The 21,054-nt window shown below is 41.1% G+C and overlaps 1 protein-coding gene across 5 annotated transcripts in view; it reads right to left on the reverse strand.

Annotated features, from left to right (window-relative positions):
• Positions 1-21,054, reverse strand: part of NKAIN4 (Na+/K+ transporting ATPase interacting 4) — a 48,246-nt gene that overhangs the window by 1,762 nt on the left and 25,430 nt on the right. For 2 of the 5 annotated variants that reach the window (XM_046903022.1, XM_025142311.3), the window contains exons 4-6: positions 14,988-15,185; positions 7,630-7,690; positions 4,459-4,543 (exon numbers count right to left, since the gene is read on the reverse strand). In XM_046903022.1, coding sequence (XP_046758978.1) covers positions 4,459-4,543; positions 7,630-7,690; positions 14,988-15,185 — 344 coding nt within the window. Of the gene's footprint in view, positions 1-10; positions 83-4,458; positions 4,544-7,629; positions 7,691-14,987; positions 15,186-21,054 lie in introns of all 5 variants that reach the window. The other 3 variants (XM_046903023.1, XM_015296646.4, XM_015296645.4) reach the window with 2 other exon arrangements.

Genomic DNA, 21,054 nt, shown 5'->3' on the forward strand with positions numbered 1-21,054 from the left:
GAATCATCACCTCTTAAACATGTAGCTTCAGGTTGATAGTCAGCAATTTTTATTTTATTTTTTGTTTGGGAGTGAAGTCTACCTAGAAAGGAAAGCAGAAGCTTTTGTGCGTATGTGTGTAGCTTTTCTTTGGTTTTTACCAAAGTGGGCTCTTTTTTCCTGTTCCAGTAAGGGTTTCCTTTGTAAAGTGTTGTGATCATTAAAACAGTTAGGATTGATTGTAGGTTTCTTGTTTCCTCTAAAGGAAGTTTTAGTTTTCCTGTTCCCTCCCACAGTGTTTCATACCTCTCTGCTGTACTGAAGAACCTACTTTCAACCTGCTGAGTGTTACCTGCAGTCTACTCCTGTAAATCTGCATGCCCACAGCTGCTCCATGCCTATGGCTAGCAGACTGCACCATAGAAGAATGATTAGGAGGTATCAAAGTGAGCAGTTACCAATGAGAGCCTGTAATCATTCAATCAACCAGTGCCCCCTGTTGCTATCCTGTCAATACTGAAGTCAGCATCTGATAAAAGTTGCATTCTTTGTTACCCCTATGGCCTTTCAGAGAGAGAGATGTGAGGGAAGCAGAGTTAGTGAAATCAAGCTATGTAACTAAAATCAAATTAAAGCTTTTAAGTTACTAATGTAATGTACTCAGTGTGCCAGATTGCATTAATGCTGGGGCAGGAGCCTTACAAAACTGTGCTTTGCTGCTGATCCTGTAAGTATGGCATTCAAAGGCAGAGAGATGTGTTGCCCTTTTCTATATCTTTAAAATGAATAGAGGCTACTTCCTGACATCTAGTGAGTTCTTGGTTTTGCATTGAATGATGTCCAAACCATGCTATGAGACTTCCACTTTACAACTGAGATTACATAGAGTTGCTGCTTGAAACAAATTCAGATGTCAAAAGAATGGCTACAGCCTGCAGGTAGTGCTGACTGGTTATCAGGATGATCCAAACCTCCTGCTGTCTTGGTAGCCATTACAGATTACTTGAAGATAACAGCTTTAGTAAGAAACTGCAAGGCTGTGTTGGTTAACCCTGCTGCAGTTACAGTACAAGAATGCTTTTTTTTTTTTGCTTCAAATGATAATTCTGTTACTGCAAAGACAAAATAAGAAAAGCAGTCCTGTACTGATGTCCTTTCCTATGAATCCTAGGAAGAGACAGCAGTGGAAACGAACACAGCCTGAATTTGAGCTTTAACTAGTGAAAAGCAAGAGCTCAGCCTTTCCTTTACACTTGAAACTAGTTTTCAATAACTAATATATTGTTGTGTGGTTAAGTATTTTTCACTCACTATATTTTTCACAGTAGCTTCTATCAAGATTCCTAATGTATTTTTATTGTTAAATGCTTAGTGCAATGTGTTGAGGTAAACTGCAGTGAGATTAAGTGCAACTCAGTGTACCACACATTGGAACTTCTAGAAGTCTCTTTCTTAAACTTGTGAGTTGAAGCAGGAACCAAACCTCCCCAGAGTCAGTGAAATGTAGAACAGAAGCAGTTGAAGAACCTGAAATAGAAATAACTGTATTTATAGAACATCACTGTTGCCCTCTGAGTGGTGGAAAGGCAAGTAGGATGAAGCTTATTTAAATCATGCCTTTGTAAGTAGTAGTACAAAACTGCCAGTAGATTTTTTTTAATAAAAATAACAGCTGGCTTTGACCACTTGCTTAGTTTTCCATTAACTGCAGCCTTGTAACTGAACTGAAGTTCAGTAGTAGATTCAGAGCTAAAGCAGGCTCATAACAGGTACTTCCAGATGCCAGCCCAGTTATCAGTAATAGTTTTGGGAGATAATTTAATACAAGGCAGAAGTTTATTTAAAAACATCTTTCAGTGCTATGGGTAGAAGCTGAAGGCTGGAAATAGGGTGCACATCTCCAATACTGAATTTAGCAGCTGATAATCACTGCAGTAGATTAATATAACAGTCTTTATTTAAAAGCTATCTAACTCACAGGCTGGGTACTCAGTACATGGGGGTTGGTTTCACACTTAAACTACTCATAGCAGGGTAGGTTAATGTCGTTTTTCTGTTCAAAGCCATAGATTTGAAGAGATAAGAGACTAGAGAAATAGGCAAGGCTGAGTCAGAGGGCAGAGGAGAGGAAGGAATGTGATCACACCACTTCCACTTATCCTTTTCTGATGAGAAGACTATAATCCCATTGGACAAGGAATGAATTAAAGTGATCCTGTTTAAGAATTGTGGCAACAGGACCATTATCAGGGAGAAGTTGCAAATAACAAATTTCATCCTAAAATGGAAGTTCACAGCTGCACTTAGCTCTGTCAGTAGCTGTAGAGTGGATCTGGTTTCATGCAGGGCTTCCTTCAACAAAAAAGGAAGAACAGAAAACATTTGTTCCTCGTCCCTCACCCCTTTTCTTCTTTAAAAGTTTCAACCAGAAAGAAGTTGAATGTATTTGTTGTTTTGCATCTTCTTGGAGATATATAAAATAACATGTCTTCAGTCATTATATTAAATGATGAGGGCATTTGGCCCTCAGTGCCCCATAATGCAAAACTCCACATCATCATTAGCTGAGAATCAAGTATCCACTGCTACTCCCACTCCTGCATATAGAAGAGAGGCAAGAGCTAGTCTGGAATAAACAAGAATTAGTATTTGGTGGCTGTTATGAAATTTATAGAGGGTCACCTTATCTACTCCTCAGCAGCTGTTTTCACCTCCAGTTAGCCAGAAAGAAATAGTATACTGTGCTGGCAGAAGCTATCAGTATGTGAGTGATGGTCTGAAGAATGGAAATGAAGACAGGAATTATTAGTAGCTTATTTATTAAGACCCTTTTAAGGAAGTTTTGAAGCTCTAGTTTCTCAATGGGGATTATAATCTTCCTGTATAGAAATCTTCATTTATAAGTCATAACTTTTTTTAAATGATTGTCATTTTAAGAAAAAAAGCAACCTTAATATCATACTATAAAAATACACTACTGCATCAAGCTAGTAAAGCAGGGAGCTACATAAAGAAGTTCTAAAGGTTCTCCTGACTGTGGAAAATTTCATCTCACCCTGACAAAATGAGAGAGAAATCAATATTTAATCTCCTCTAGCATCTCTTCTAATAATGCCACTGCACCCCAAAGTTACGGGGAATTTATATGCTTTGCAGAAATGACTTGTTCTCCTGGTTTTGTGATGTGTGCTGTAGTGACAAAGTGTGAAATAAGTTCTTACTGCATTACAGGACCACCTCTACAAATCTATTTTGAGGTAGTTTTTCTTCTCTCTACCCCAATTTTCTTTTCTAATCTCCCATCTTTTGGAAGAGCTCTCTGGTAACGCTATTCCAAAAACAAACCTCCCTTAGCAGTTGCTTTTAAAAATTTCTGCACGTTGCATTGCCCTCTTGCAGCTTGATGTAAGAAGCATCAAAAGTTCAGATCTCATTGCTGTTTTAAACAGATAATACTGGCCTTTATGTTTGAGAATCTCATTAATAACCAGCTTTCAAGTGGACTGCATGAAAGCGTGCTCTTGTGTCTGCAGCAGTAGAAGGGGATTAGCAGAGGGCAGAAGCTGGAATTTAATGTCTCTTTAACACACTGGCATGAGAGGAGCTGCTAGGATGATTGCCCTTCCAGCTCCCCCCCCTCTCGACTGAACTTTTTGGATGCCACATGCATACAAGTTACTGTTCTTCTAGGCAACAGAATTCCAACAAAGCTGAAACCTTAAGAGCAAACGTGTCCTGCGTACAAACTGTCTAACACTCATTTTAATTTGGTGGTGTGATAGTTTTGTTACTTACAAGATCTCTAGAAGCACAGACAGGTACAGGGAGACTCTGTATGCAAGATAGAGTCAAATTCAATGGTGCCATTATGAGAACATTATGGAAGGATGGCAGAGACATTGCCAATCATCAAAACTGCATTGATGCATAGTTCTGAGCTCAGCTGTGACTGCCCACAGAGCTAAGGTATGACTTAAATAATTAGCAATTGCATATATTTTATCCCTGTAATTCAGGCTTAATCTGACATGCCATCATTCAACTTTAAGATTGAGAATCATATTCTGCTAATGCTATGACTTATTCTCTGTATTCACTGAGGCTGACTCTTCCCTCCTCGTGGCTCCTACCTGTACCTGCTCAGCACTAGTTGCTAAGAAGTCTCTCTTTGCTTTCTTCAAGGAAAATGCATCCACTAGTTTGCTTATAGTAACATTTTGCAGCTAGCACAAGTGTGTCCCTTTAAACTGCACTGTCATAAGCTGAGCACGGCAACACAAGATTCACCCTTGTAAGCAGGAGCTGAGCAGAGGCAGCTTCACCCTTTCTGGTGTTCTGCAATTTATTCATTCCTTGCATGCCTGAAAAACCTGCTGGGCAAATCAACCTGTGAGAAGGAAAAAACCCAATCCCATGGCACCCTTGAGCCATCAAATGCAGAGGCATGCACCGCCTCTTAGCATAGGAGACGATACTTACAGGTATGTCTGCTTGAACAAAAGGTTGGTGGGTTTTTCATTGACATGGTAGAGAGGAAATGGATCAAATCCACCAATGAAATCAACTGAAAAAAAATCAAAACTCAAATAAATAAACAAACATGGCCAGAAAGTAGAAAGGAAATGGAAGGAAAAGTAAGTGTGTATCATGGCATAACAAAAAAATCAGAGACAGAAAGAAAAAAAAAAAAAAAAAGATTTTTCGGGTATGGATTGCCAAGTAGAAAGTTCTGCCTATACAGACCTCTTTTCCCAGATCTTCTAGGACAGCTGGTATGCCAAGGAGGAGATTCAGCTAACATCAGACTTAAAGCATGGAGCTAACAAAAGAACCAAGCCAAAACAAGGCTCCAGAAAAAAATGAGAACCTCCCTCAGGCTTCTTGGGTATTGCCACCATACTGTGACTTCATGTGATAGCTGAGCTGACAAAGCCTCAGCCATTCAAGCACATGCTGAAAGAAGGAAGCTGGGGACTGGCTTGAGACTAAATGCCAGCAGAATAGTTGGCAGTACAGCAGTCCCTGTGAAGGTTATACAGTGAAGTGGGTATTTTATTGCCCCACTTGTCTTTCCTGCATGACAGACTGCAGCAGCTTTGGAGAACCGTAGATAATACTCCATTATCTTCAGTTCTGATATTTTTTGGGTCCCCTCTGCCAACTCAATTTCTTTTAATTGTATACAAAGAGAAACAATCCCTTCTCCAGCATTCACAAAAGAGCAATGTAACTAAACAAGGAATGCTTTAAGTGACAATTCCCTTAGTAACCATGGAAGAATTTTCCAAGCCTCTCTTCATTCCCCTGAAATTAGGCCAAGTCTGTATTACCAAGCTGACCAACATAGCTGGATCAGTAGGGGTAAGATGTGGTACAATTTGTGACTGACCTAGTAGGCCTTACAGAAACCTGTACTGTTTATCCAGTCCAGATCACTGTTTGTTGCTGAGCTGGGGAATCTTGTTTGGAAGTGTGAAAGCTATCCCATTCAAATGCTATTTAAATATAACTGGAACATTGCTAAGTATATGAATGCCTTTTCCCTTCCTGAAGGTGGCACTATTATTTTAGAGTTTAGCTAACGAGTCTGAGTATTTCTTTTTCCTAATGAACAATAGAAAAAATATTTACTTAATATCTATGATGGGAAAAAAACCTCTGAAAATATCTTTGGAAACTCAAGGACAATGTATCCTTACCAACTCCATATTAATGAATAGCTTCACACCGATACCGTGATTCTGGAACTGTGAGTTAAGGGGAAGTCTGCAGAGGTCGTAGATATACTGGGGTGATAATTCCTAGTAGTTCCAGTGAGACTTAAACTTTTCTTAACTACTTTAAAAAAAAGTTTTTGTTTTTTTTTTAATATGCTAACTGTATTACAGCTCATTTGAAAACATCTAAACTAGAAAACTCTAAAAACACAAAATTTTCAGTAACTGCCTAGTACCTTGCACAAACAACAGTCATTTCAACTGAGCATCCTATTGCGTTCCTTAGAACTCTTAACTATGGATCACTGTTGCTACCACCAATATATCTCAGTGCACTTGTATGTCTAAAATATTCTTGCCCACAGTTCAGCATTAGTAGATCCCTACTGCTGTGTTTTCTCATGAAAATCACGTTAGCATGATCTTCCTGATTAATGTGCCTCAGCACTTATAATTACTTCATGCTGCATATCAAAGGAACATTTAAAGGAAACCACAAATGAAAAAGAAAATTAAAACGCAGCTCAAATTTGTTCGGGTCACTGGAAGGATCTACCACTGTGAGTGTGAAATATTGATGGTTTGTCATTGTTAATTATTCAAGCTGACATTTTAACTCCAAGCTGAGAAACTGGGAGGGGAAAAGAATTTGTTAGTGGGAAAAAAAACAACCAACCGTATCCTGAAATTTACAGCTCTGCATTTCTAGATAATTCTTCCTTCCACATGATTGCCTTTCTCTACCCTAAAATAAGCCTTGTTGAGCTATTACTTCACAGTATTCAAAAGAGGCTCGGAATTCAAGCTATTTAGCTAACTAGAGAGCTGCAGGGTAATTTTTAAGATATTACTTACAATATAATACCTTCACTAAATGCACTTCCAAGTTCTGAACAAATGATCAATAAAGCCAGTAGAATCACAGAATGAGTGCAGCCACATAGGAAATAACAGCCAAATATGAGGACAAGTCAGATAAGCAACATATCTCATCTCACCCATGTGAAACCCATATTCTTCACATACCCTCAGATATCCAGTTCAAAGCTGTCATTTTTTTTTCAGCTAACATTCATACCAGCTGTTCTTTAAAACAACAGAGCTACTTGCACTAAAGGAAGTGATATTTTGATATAAAGCCTTTGAATCAGATCCTGACCTAGAGTAAACTGGCCTAGACCCATTGATTTCGTTAAGGCTATTCCAATTTAAACATCCTGAGAGTTCAAAAACAAAGGCAAAACACTACAATTGAAATCAGATTTCACATTCATTTGAACTCTATACATCCATTCTTTTGTTTATGAAAGTACTGGTCTCAAGGGGAGTTTTAGAAGGGCAGTAATCCAGGACCAGGCTATAGGTATCTGCATAGATACAGACTCAACCATCCATGTGATTTCTCTGAATCTTCTTTTCTGACTCATCATAGCAAATACATGACACTTGAGAGATTTGCCTACCAAACACAAAGAAGTCAGCTCCCTCATCCTTCCTGTGATTCACATATGCTACTTTTGCTTTTAAATTAAGGTCATGTTGGTTCTTGGCAACAAATCTCATGTTTTGCTTTATCTCCATATTTTGGCACATGATACTCATTCGGTGGCCCAGTTAAATATCAGACTGTATCTTTGCTATAGGTCCTCCTAGTTACATTTCAGTGGTATTACTGTTCAGCTGTAGAAGCTTTTTTTGTTTGTGTGTGTGCGCGCACTGAAGGAGTAACTAGATTACACTGTCTAACACTTAGTGACATAGGGAAAAATATCATAGAAAAATAGCCAATCTTTGAAAGGTAGGTACTACTGCATCACATGGATGGAGAAATGGAAAGAGATCTTATGGCAGCTCATCCTTGACAGATGAACATCGGAGAGAGAAAGAAAATTTAATAAAATCTTTGCCAAAGGATCTGTTGATAAATACTTACAGCTGTCTTCTTCTTCTGTAAAAACACTAACAACGTAGCAGGCGTAGACAAAACCCACCAGCTAGAAAATAGAGAGAATAAATCATTTCAGCATCAATCTTGCAAGGCTGGTCAGAACTTACTTGGCATGATTTTAGCAGCCAATATTTATTCTCCACTTGGCAGCACTACTGAAATTGTGTAGCCAAGTCATATTTATTGTAAGGTATGGAGTGCAGGTGTAAGCTTAGATGAAGACACTGCAGGGAGCATACTCAGAGCTCAAAACAAAATACTTGCAAGACCCATCCTCACCTTCAGAGTAGAGACCCGCTATTGCCAGAATGATTGGGAAAAATATGGGCTGGCTTTTTTTTTAATACTAGAACTACCATGTTGAGTTAACACTTAGTAAGAAGTGATAGGGATGCAGGAGTGTGACTGATGTCTGCATATAGGACAGACACACAGACATACAGAATTAGAAGTTATTAACAGGAACAAGAACTCATCAGCTTTGTATTTCTGTAATAAATAGCATGGAAGGGTAGAGAAATTACTTGGGTGTAGGAGTTACTAGCAAGATGAGAGTAGTTTTTATGCAGATGAGATAGAAACTTAGTTAACCAGAAAATCAGTGATGTACGAGCAGTAATATTCAGAACTACTGATATCTTCTGTAAGTTAGGCTTGGAGATCAAAATTCACTGGAAGAAGATTCCAGCCTTATTTTAGGTCTACATTTTCTACATATCTTTCTGTCTTTGGAGAATAAACACTTTGCATGAGGTAATCAAGCTTTGGGCATGCAAAGTAAATGGGCTGGAGCACAGTAAAAAACAAACAAGGCAATAGCAATGGTTTTAATTCACACATTGCATAGGCTAGCAGGAAATTGCCACTTCCTAGGAACCAGATAGAAACAGGAGCAGTAAAACAATAGGGTGCCTCTCAAGTAACACCTATCACAGCATGCTGTGACCATCATGTCAACTGATTGCTCAGAACAACACTTAGAGCAGAAAACATGAGTGGACTTTAAAGAGCACTTTATGGTGGCCTAGTAAGTCTGTGCTTAGTTGGTAGTCTGTAGAAGTTCTAACATGTCAGAACTGCCTCGTTTCATTTCAGTACCAAACTTTCACCCAGCCTGAACAGAGAAACAAGCTCTTGGTACAATGGGAGTTAAACATTCTAGATCCAGCAAGGTTTTATTTTGCTCTGCCTTCTTTCTGTTAATCAAATATCCTCTCCATCCTTCATTTTACATCTTCACATAACACCCCACTTAGCAGTATCTTGGTTGACAGTAACTGTATTAGTAAAGTTATTGTGAGACATAATTGTTTTCCACTGTGAACTCAATTTTCTTGAACAAGAGTTAGAATGTAACATACAGTGACTCACTCTATGGGAAGACAGAATGATGCATGGTGAACCCAGAAAAGTAGAGTCCATTCATTTTTAATATGACAGAAACATACATCACACTAGAAAACAAAAGGCAAGATAATAAGATTTCTACTGGGGAGTTATAAGGTATCCTTGATTTCCCATGCTCTTCCAGACAAAAAAACACCTCGTTGGAAGGAAATGGAATATTTTCATAGCATCACCAAGCCTTGTATCTCTTTTACAATCTCCTATAATCACGTAAGAGACAAGCTGGCTCTCTCTTTTGTTTCGGGTGAAACTTATCAAAACATATCCCAGTACCTTGGTGGAGGAGAGATGGCTCTATGCATTCAGCATTTCCCCTGTTGTGCATTTTCAAAACTAGTGCTGCTTCACCCTAAGTTTCTATAAACTACAGCATACCTTTCTCAGAAAAAGGTCCTTTCAGGCAAGCTGGAAACTACAAGGCCACATGTACTGACCAACTGATTTTACCTGCTGACTTCAACAATCGCCTCGAAATAGAACCATTGCTGTTTGAAAGCAAACAAAATAAAGATCAGAATAGTCAGATTTCTTCTTCTCCTCATGCTTCTATTGAGCTACCAACAACAGCTTCGTTTCACTTCTTCGGGCCGTTGGGCGAGTGGCGGAGCTGACCGTGGTGCTGAAGCTGTCCCTCATTGCCAGCCCCAGCTGCACCCAGACAAGCAACTGTAAGCCAGCAATGCAAACCCTTACAAATGCTCCTGAAAAAATAAAATGCTTCAGCTTAAAGCCGGCACAGCATTCAGTGGACGTCTAAGCATTTTTTCTGCGTGCTCTTGTCTCTGATGTGTGTTTGCAGTCACCTCAGCATCATGTTAGAAGAGTGGTTATGCACATTCTTTGCAATTGCTCTGCCATACATATTTAAGCTTAAAGATCCAGCATTTTGTGTTTCACGGGATATAAGGCCAAAGCACGTGGTTTACAAGTACACACATATCCAAGCAGGAAAGATGCATCTTGAATGTATGCTCAGATTCCAAGAAAACTCCAGGGAGACCTTCTCTTTTCCCAGAATTTCCTGCCACGCCTCGGAGTAGGAGCTTAGGGTTAATAACAATGCAAAATGCATATCTGAATCCATCCACTACTACTGTATGCTATAACATACACACACCAACCTTATCTAAGTTTGCAATTTCTGATATCCATTTCAGGAAACTCCTAATTCCAGCTCTCCATTAGAGTGGGGAGTTTTGTTTTTATTTAGCTCTTGATTGTTTCAAAATGACTTGATTGATGTTTAATATTTTCTTGCATTGATCTGACAACCCATTCCTTCTTGTCAAGAGTTTAATCAATAATAAATTGCCTATTCAATGTAATATTTTCTTTTTATTCAAAAAAATCTTGTAGCCTGTCCAGAACAGGATAGCTTCAGTGACAAATGAGAGAAGAAACAACAGAAACATGAATTGGATTTTCATTGGCTGACCTAAATTATAATTAAAAATATCACCTCAGGGATGAAGTGAACTCGTGGGACTCCCTGCATCTTGCCTCCTACATGAATTGTGAATGAAAGATAGTTAGAGAGGAGGAATGCCATTCCTATTATCTGGTCCCTTTCACTGGAGGAGTCTACCAGAACACGGAGTGAGCAGACTCCAAGAGATACCAGTGCTGCCCTTCCGATTTCATTCTTGAACTCACTTCAAGTCCTCAGACATCACTAAGGTTAGCAGCAGTTAACACAGAAGAAAGCTGCACAGAGGCCAAGAATACAGAAGTAACTTCACTTCTGCTCAAAACATAATCTTTGTTGCTGATTTCAGTAAGAGTTTGTTTTAAGCTTTACTATCCCAGGGAATAGCAGTAATTCTTAGATCTTTACAAATTATATAGGGGTGGTGGAAGAGGAGGAAATAAGCCAACTGAACTTGTGAAATACTGAAAAGTCAGTGAGGTAAAATGACACTAAGCTATTGCTCTAATTCCCCAAAGAATGTTCTTGGGCTTCAGCTTCTGCTGCAGGTTCTCCACGTGCTCTGCATGTTCAGTACCAGCTTCCTCCAGGCTGCACAAGTATCTGATTAAGCTTTTTATTAGGAACACATGTTGCAGACAGGTGTGTTCAGTCAATCTGTCAGACAGCCTGGGAATGCACACACTATTGAATAAGAGAGGTTGGATATGGGATATCCCAAGCATTCTTTGGGCAAATCAGCAAAGCATGAAAGGCAGAGATTACAAGTGTACCCAAAATTACAAAGAAAAGAAATTCATTCCTCAGTCATCTTGAGTAACTTTTTAATAGCAAGTTGAATAATGCTTACGGAAAAGACGCACTGAATTGAAGTATTGGACCACAAACACTGAGTTACAGGAAGAACTAAAGAAACAGACCATCTGGCTGCAAGTGTGCAAAGTACATGAAAAATGGGAAGACAAATTTTAGGATGTGTTACCATTGCATGTGTAAAATCTTAGCTTTATTTACATCTGTCCTAGTAAAAATTCTGGGCTCTTCAACTCTTCTTTCCAGAGAAAAGAGAAACCCACAATTCCTTTTTTTTTCCCTATTACAGAGTATATGTTCAGAGTCTCCTTCAGTGCAGATGGATTCCGTGTTTCACTGCTAATCAAAGCTAAGGAAGCATGTATGCTCTCAGCACAAAAGGATATATAGGTATAGATAAAGAGATCTCTGGCCAATTCACAAGCTGTAAAAAGCAAAAACCAGCCAGTGAAAAAAACCCTACTATGACCAGGTAGTCAAATTAAGCAAAATCCTTTGATTCCCTGACCTTCTTTACTTTTTGGATGCAATCACAGTGACTGAAAATCTAGCTTCTGCCAACAGCAAAGCATCTCTTGCGCCTTGCTTCTCACATAACATCTGCTGTCAAAGCTTGCATTGCTGCCTTCCTGGGAACCTTCCAACCTGTCAGTTGGAGTGAAAACAGCAGACAGGCAGGCAAGGGAAAGAGATTTCCAATTTCCATCCCATTCAACGGAGCCTCAGGAAAAGCCTAACCCTCCCCACTCCCAGAACTACCATATGGATAGCCCAGAGCTACACCACATATTTCAAAACCAGAAATCACTCCTCTTCCTGCTGGCTAGCAAAATGGGGAGATGCAAGATAAATCCTTGCTAAGAATACAAAACAGATTTTTTGACAAACTGGTTACTGTTGCATTTCCTGATTGGGTTGGTAGGATTAGATTTATGGTGACATTTCTATACCAGTACAGATTTGAAGAGGTTTTGTTCCAACAAGTTTTTTTTTTTTTTTTTCCTTCCAATATCTTCTATGCTAAAACATCAAGCAAGATTTTCATCCTGGGCCATACAGCTATTCATATCATGTGTTGACTGATATGCCCAAGTTTGATCCCACTCCAGATTAAAGCGGTTGCTTTTGCCTTCAAGGAACACAGACAAGCTGTAAACAAAAGTAGGCTGAGACCTTATGCATACTCTTCAAATGTATGCACAGGAGTGGGATAATACAGCCACAGCAGGAGTCAAGATGACAGCCATCACTGTGGTTACCATATGGACTAAGGTTTGCTTTCTCTCTCCTTTGGCACGTAAGATCAAATTCAGCAAGATTAACTCAGCCTTTCCCCAAGTACACAACACAGGGCACTATAGTCCCTCAAAACTCTCAAGGAATTGATATCTCCAGAAAATGAAAAACTCCTCAGCTAGATACTGCATAATTAAAGAACACTGATATTGCACTGCTGTATCAGGAATCAACAACAACAAAAAAATCAAGTTCTAAAAACCCTTAAACAAAGCAAAACCAACAGATGAACACAACAATTTTGCCTGTCCCTCCCCCTTAACAGGGTACTGACTATTATGATCTCAAATGTGCAGGAGACAAGGAGGGAACTAGGTCATGTCCATCACGGCATCCCCTGTGCCTTCAATTCCTAGTCCTGTTTTTGTAGTATTGATCCAGCCTCTCTGCCCGCCTGCTGCACAGTACCTGCCAGGCACTCTGGGAAGAACAGTAGCCTGTAATAAAATCTGCCTTAAAATGAGATAAAGGGAACAGAAAAAATACTGGCAGGGATCAAAGAGTTTGACCCTTAGAGACTAAAATGGGAAAGAACTGGCTGTTTTTAGGCAAGGTCTGAGTGCGAATATGAAAAAGCTTTCTTTCTGCCTTACCTCAGCATAACAGGGAGAAGTAGTTCTATTTTCCCCACATGACAAAACTATATGAGATTTTCAGAGCTGGCAGGAGCTACAGGCCTGGGGCTTCAGTATTCTACTTTTATTACAGGACAAGTAGAAATTTACCTCACTCTGTACAGCTCAGCCCACGTGGCTTTCTTACATGTGAGTACTGCATTCTCATTTCCAGAGTTTAGGATGCAAAAGCCTACTGCAACTGAAGTCCCAGAGAGAAAGACAGAGGAAATATTTACCCACATTCTATTGTATCTTACAGTTTCCTCTTTTGTTTCCCTATCTGCCCCTTGCGGTGTCCTGTGGATGCAGGTGAAGGAGAAAACTCCCAGAGACACAAACTCGTACGTGTCTGTGTGATCGCTTAGATTAGGGCCATCTGCTCAAGTTAGTTAGATGACATAAAGCAAAGGTCTTTCTCATCCAACTTGGGACTATTTGTTGGCCAAGCTTCTACCTGGGGCACAGGTGCTTGTATCAGTTAGATGTGTAGGAAGAATGCTAACAGTGACACACTTCTGCACTTTGAGCCCACTTCTGGGAAGTTCTGATCTCAAAGTCTGTCACTTGCTTCACCAAACTCAGGAACAGCAGCAGAACATCAGCATCAGTCCCGTTCCAGCTAACAGGTCTTAAAGAAAACGGCTTCTAATCTTTTGCATACCTAGGTTTTTTCATACAAATGCATTCCAACAACTCACACATCCTTTCATTTGGATCATCTTTCTTGAAGGAAAACACACAGAATATTAACAACCTGCATAGAAGCCAGGGAGCCCATCCAACTCAGGAAACAGGAACTTCTCTCTGTGCCTGGTTTGTGTGACATAGCCAGAATGGAGTCCGAGTCTCGCCTGCTCCCAGCAGTTCACTGGGTCACATGGATTATCCCAGCTAATAGGAAATACAGGATGAAGACAGTGGAAATCTGTACCAAAAATATGTGCAGAGAAGTTCTTGGAACTGCAGAAGCTTGGAGTTTCTCTGTATTTGTAACCCTTTATCATTTCATCAAGGCAAGTTACTCCTTTTTAAGCCAAAACTGAAAGCTGAAACGTACATATTTCATCTGTCCATGTCAGTTTGTACTTAAAGCCACTAACCACAAAGTAACAAACCAGAGCAGATTAGAAAGATGTGGGTTGCTAACATCACCACAGCTACAAAAGGCAAGAGCACCCATGAAATAAGGCAGACAACAGACCTTTTCCTTCAATTAATTTTGCAGACAAATGAGAAGCAATTAATTAACAGTGAACATTAAGGACACTGAATTACCGCAAACTATGGAAAACACAGATGAGGAAAGAGTCAATAGAAACATTTAATGCACGTCTTAAGTGTTAGCAGAAATAAAACATGCTGCTTTCTGTGTTTCCTTAAAGCCTATTTCATTTCCTGGCAGAGAGGATTTTCTCCCTTCTACTTCTTCACAATAAACACGCACATTTTTGCTCCCTCACCCATCATTAAATCACACAGAACAGAAGAAATCCTTCAGAAGTCTCTGTCCATATTAAAACACAAATTTCCTCATTCCAACGGAGATACAGAATGATTTGTCATTGGATGGTTGTGTGTGATGCATAACTTTGTTAAATTCCTGCTATTTGTTTCCGAATCTTTATAGCAATATTATTCACAAGAGAGAAAAAAAACATTTACAGAGGCTTTTGCAATCAGATGATGTAAAATCAGTGGAAAGTATAGGCCACTCACGCACCTGAAAACAAAACAGCATCTCCCCAATAACCGCTGCCCTGTGGCACTCTCAGCACTGTACTCACCGCAATCAGGATCTGGAAGGAGCTGTGCATGACCTCAATGTACCGATACTCCAGGGCACAGCCTATCACAGAGATATAGGAATGGCTATCCAGTCCTGCGATGCCAGACATTGAAGCCTCCTTCCTTACACAGCCAGGACCGTTTTCACTCCACCACGACTGGTGCCGGGAGATATTAAACGTCAAGAGCTCACTGTCCTGAAAAGTTGCAAAGATATCTCCATTTACTCTGAGAGTATCTGACATGCTGTATTAAAATCAATGGAAACAAAGTTTTTGACATCCCTACTCTCAAGAAATGCTATCACAGATCAAAATACATTGGCCTTATATTCATTATTAAAAAGCATCCTGTAAAAAAAAAAAAAAACCAACAAAACACATGTTATGGATATGCTCTTCTGAGCACTGGAAGCATCTCAGAGAAGGAAATGAACTTCATACCCCCAGAGTGAATTTCAAAACCCAACAGATCTTCCTGTGCTCCTGGGTTTTAATCCATCCAGAGAGTTCCTCTACCATTTCCAACTGTCCAATTTCCTTCCACACTCTTAACATATGGTGTTTCTGCCTCTCCTGTTGACCTTATGCACTGCCAGCCTCAGGTCAGATTACCCAGCTGAGCTGAGCTGAGCTGAGCTGCTGACCTCGCAGTGATGATTACAGCTTCTTACAGACACTTTCCCAGGAATTCCTTATCAACTCTAACAGGCTTTTTTGTTTAGCTCTTATCTTCGCTAATTTGATAACCAGTGCCATTGCGAGTAGTGCAGGAGTTGTGTGTGCAAGCAGCTGCTCATTTAAAAGTGACAACACACTAGAGAAAAGAGTGGTACCTGTTGTTATGCCCAAGAGTGTTTGGGGATTTTGAGCTCATAGGACACAGCAAAGCCCTCCTCCAGATGGCAAAACACAAATTGAGAACTAGCAGGAAGGCACAGGAAAGATCAACCACATCACTGCAGACATGAGCACTCAGCACTGGGTGCCCAGCACCACTCCAGTGCAGAATCAACAATGCCTTCTGACCACAGGACAGCATAAGAGATTGGAAGTTTTATTCTGAAGGATAGATTGCAACACAGGTCAGGCAGAGAATCCATGCACCTCTACTGGGTAGAAATAAATATTGGATATATTCCCCCAAGGTAAAATGTTTAGTGCCTACCTATATACTACCTAACACCCTCTTACTAGGGTCCAACATGCTGCCTGCAGGAAAGAGGCAGCTCCCAAAATTGCAGCAGTCCAAGCCTGGGGTATTCACACTTCCTAACAGGAGAAGCCTAATGGGGCAGCTCTGCAGCCTTGGTTCCCTATAGAGTTCAGAGGGAACAACAGACAGAGCACCTAATCCATGCCCCTGCCTGAATCACGCTCAGGAGAGATGGCCCATCTCCGCTGCCAGTAGAGGGAGCTCAGCCAGGTAGGCCTGCAGATACATTTTCGTGCGTCTGCATTCATAGCCAGGGGCAAATCTGAGTTACAAGAGCAGAAAATGAGAGTGGCAGCCAGATGACTTGTGAATAGAAGCCAACAGCCCCAGTACACACATCGTGTAGGAACCCTCCACTGCAACACAGATACTCAGAAACAGTTTGCAGAGCTGTTATTAAAATATGCTGCAGAAAGCACATGTTAAGAAATGTGGACAATTAAGTGGGAAGATAGCTGCCAAGTTCCCGACATAATCACTACAACAGATGGGATGTGTTTTACAGTAGATGGAGGAGGGCATGGAGATGAAGTATGGCACCAGTGCAAAAGTATTCTGAATAGCAAAGGAAAGACAATAGAGAAGATTTAACAGTTGGGAATGTAAAGAGAGCTGTCTGCATTTTAAAGGCTGAGAGGAATAATGAGATTGGCAGCTCCAGGATAACACACACAGTGCAAGGTGCTGTGCTATCTACATTTCAAGAGACAATTTCCTCTTGTATCTTCTCACAGTTTTGGCAGAAATGACTTCAGCCTTTGCCCTCAGCTGGGCGTTGCTCTTCAGTGGTCCACAGAGATCCCATCTATAAACTGAAGGGATCCCATCTATAAACCAAATCACAGCTTTTCTGCAAAGCTTGCCCTTTCTCTCCCAACACTGCACATTCTGAGATGCGTGGATTTTCCCACCTATCAGCCCATCCCATGCTATTCTCAACTCCTTTCGGAAGAATTCTTGCGTGTTTGGAGAAATAAGGAGCATGCTTTTCTTCTCGATTCTCCATATCATCAGTGCTTATAGGTTTGTTTTTCCAGCTTAACTCCGTTGCAGAAGCAAAGAGCTTGCTTGTAAATTAAGCATGAAAAGGCAGAACAAGCGCTAGGCTGCAGACAGACAGGTGGAAGAACAGTAGGTCCCAAAAGCCTAAAAAGCAGTCACTGCTTTTCACTTACAGTTACACTTCAGCTCTGTCCAAAACTTATTATACTCCATTTAAGAGCAGATTGGAAAAAAAGGAGCCCGTTTGAATACTCAAAGTACAACAACTTGCACCCATGAGCCATCCCTCTCACGAATATAACACAATACAGATTGCACACCAGAGTTGTGCATGCCCTCAGGTTCGCAGTGCAGACACCTTTCTGAACATGCATCTGTCTGCAGCACTGCAGGGCACAACAGCAGCACAGATGAAAGGAGCTCAACAAGCAAAGCAGTGCTGTTCCTTTGCTTGTGTCCCTGAATGGATCTCCTTGGAGGATACCTGCATGAATGAGGCATAATAAAAGAGCATTCAAGGAAATCAGTTAATTGACCTTCTGTTGTTCAGTTCTTGCTAGGAGATGAGGAAAACAACCCTAGGATGTCTCCTGTGGTTTGCCAGCTTCATTTGTGAGGAGATGGTTGAAGAGAAATGAAACTATAAAATAAGGTACACTAAAACCATGAGAAAAGGATCAATCACAAGAAAATTTAGGAAACAGCTGTTTCCCCAAACCTGTCTGTAAAGCATTTGGAGTCTAAACATACTGAAATACTCTTCAAAACGGCATGCAGCTTGAAAGATACTAATGAGTCCCACAAGGGAGCAAGCCCTGCTGTAGGGAGAGAATGAGCTGTGTAACCACACTCCCCCTTATTCCTTGACAGGATGCTATTTGAAGGGCTATCGCTCCCTCTTTAACCTTCAGCCTCCTGAGAAATATGAGCAAAGAGCGATACGAACTCCTTCCCAGGAGTGTGTTGAAGGCCAGCCAAGAATCACATTTCTCTCTGAACTGCTGTAGCACCTGGTTGCTATCCATTTGCCATCAGTGTGAGAAGGAAGATGACAGCACTAGGACTGTAGTGCCTGCCTTTTACAGTCTGTTTTGTGCTCCCAGCTTCACCCCACTGTTTCCCATGGGGAAACTCACACCTAGCTCTGACACTCAGGGAAGACAGCTGTGTTTTGTAAGCTTACTTCTAAAATAGTCTTTTTTCTGAAAGCTTTTTTTAAAAAGAAGTTTTTAAGAGACTAATCAAAGATGGTTTTACATCTAGTTAACAGCCTTCTGAATTCCCTCCCCAGTATTTCCTTAATTACCAGACAAGGCAGCATTAAAACGGCTCAGGAAACAAGGTGAACCCTGCATGAGGGCTCCTGGAATTTGACAACGGAATCGTTTTACATCTTTTAGGTTGGAAATATTTCTATCAGAATGGGAAAAGTAATGTTTATCTACAGAACATGACGTGTGCTGAATAGCCTCATCACCCTGAGACAACGGAGAAGCGCTTCCATCGGTTCTCAGCAGGCTTGCTGACAATGCCACAGCACCTGGAGGGCAAAGCTCAGGCTTCCAGTTTCTAAGTTGAGGTGGAGTTGAGGGGCAATTGTAGCTATACATACATTTATCCATCCTCTTCTCAGGATTTATTCAGGTACAAAGTCATCCCAGAGATGCCATCCAGATTCTCTGGAATAAAAATAACTTCCCCTGCACCCTCCTCCCATCATCTGGCTCATAAGGGTTTCCTTTTTCCTCTTGTTTCAAGAGGAGATTTAGACCACCATGGCTCTGAATTCAGATCAAAACATTATGTAGACTTGGGAGAATATAAAGGAGGGAAGGGAAGAAAAAAAAAAGAAGAAAGAAAGAAACCATCTTTTTATCATCTTTACAAGATGAATGATTCCAGGGGGAAGAGACGAAGGAATCAGTTGAGACACACAATAGCAATTCCTCAAGCCTCTCTGAATGCTTTTTAAGTTCATGATGAAGAGTCAATCAGCACTGCTGCTGGACAGACTAATGCTCATATGTCTTACCAGCATGATTTTAATTATTAATTCAAAGAGACAACTCATACCAGGGTGTTGCAGCAGAGTGTGCTTTGCACTGAGTAGGCAGTGTAGCATGTTATTTCAGACACAGCCCACATATTCAGAAGATAACTTCCAATGGCTAGGTAGACAAAGAGATGGAGATTAAAAGGTACAAACCAAAGAAAGAGGAACAGCAGTCTGGAGAGTGGGCTGTCGGGGAGTCCCACCAAGCACAGTGATACGGAGCAGCAGTATTGAACTTCTAGAGACAAAATCTCCCCCGCACCCTACAAGCGTGCTCAGAACTCTGAGCAGAGACAGAGCTGCCAAGAACCTCTCAGAGGTATATCACCGCCTCACTGCTGGTGCTGAGAAGCAGCTTTTCAAATCCAGATTGCTGCATCTCCGGCCTTCTCACTGGCAAGGCACTTCCAGTAAAGCTGACATATGCTGACACACTTACAGGCCTTCCGAGCAACAAAGGAAGTGCTTTCTTAGACACCTGCACAGACCCATCTGTTTCTGTTCACCTAATGAAGTTTTCCTGGGCCATACTTTTCACCCCCTTATTGCTACTATGAAAAGATGGCAAGATAAAAAATAACAGGGTAGAAAAATAGAAGTCAGGCCAGTTTAGCTTTTCCAGGAAACAGTAAATAGATTCAAGGAGCAGGAAAGAACATTTTCCCTTTGGATTAAAAAAATCCTAAACCTTAAAGATAGTTATAACTAATGGTTAGGGGGTAGCAACAGTTAAGGGGTTACTATAACTGAGCAAAGGCAGCTGGAACAGGCATCCTCAGGGCCTCCGTGGCCAGCAGAGAGCAAGCACTACTGGAGGAACCTGGAGGATAAAGCACTCTGGGAAATGCTGGGATATACAGGAGTAAATAAATAGAGGGTGGGAAGTGACAGACAGACAACTCAAAGCAGGAAAGGCGCAGGGCAGGAACAATGGCTTGAGAAAGGAAGGTGAACAGCAATCCCCTGAAGTGCTTTTTAACAGCCACACAACCACCAGTCCATATCCTATGGATAACACTGGCTTTATAACTGAGAAGATCTCTCAACCCTTATGCTGACTTGTCTATGGGCGGAAACAGGAGCTCATCTCACAGAGCTCAGAGCTGTGGTAACTTTGGCTTCTGTTAACTCATTCAGCCAGGCACCCACACAAGCTCTTGTACCCATCACAGCTCTGTCCCACATGGCACTGCCATGTCTGCAGCCTGTACTCCCTCAGCACAGTGAATTTGGGTTTAGGCATGAAAGCAAACAGTTTTCTTGCTATGAGTACATACGACCATCAGTAACACTATAGTGCAATGGAAAACACAGCAATAATAGTAGGGTAGAAAAGTCCCAGGTTACAGCACATAAGGATAAGCCCAGGTGCAGCAACCACAGATGCAGAAAAAAAGGAAAAACTGCTTACCTTCGGAAGGCCTCAGGTATACCAGAATTTTTAGCAAGATATCCTCACCTCTACTGCCAACCCTTAAATGAGGTCTGAGAAGGAGTGGATCCTGGCTCCAGCCCTTCCAGTCACTCAGGTGCATTGCATGCAGCTGAGCTCCCCTGGGTTGGCCCTGCCTTCCCACCAGGTGCTCCATCACTGCTTCAAGCCGTGGCTTAGCATTTCTGCCTCACCGTCATAACCATTTCCTCAGTACTCCAGGTATATCCTAAACCCGTTACAGAAGAACCACTTGAGTCCTTTCTCCCTTTTGTCACCCCACCTGAGTTATCACCTGTTCCAGTTGCACTGGGCTGCCATCATCAGCCACTAAGTTCACAAAACCCATCCTTTCTAGCTCACT

Source organism: Gallus gallus, chromosome 20 (genome assembly GCF_016699485.2).
Source record: "Gallus gallus isolate bGalGal1 chromosome 20, bGalGal1.mat.broiler.GRCg7b, whole genome shotgun sequence".
In the NCBI taxonomy this organism is placed as follows: domain Eukaryota; kingdom Metazoa; phylum Chordata; class Aves; order Galliformes; family Phasianidae; genus Gallus; species Gallus gallus.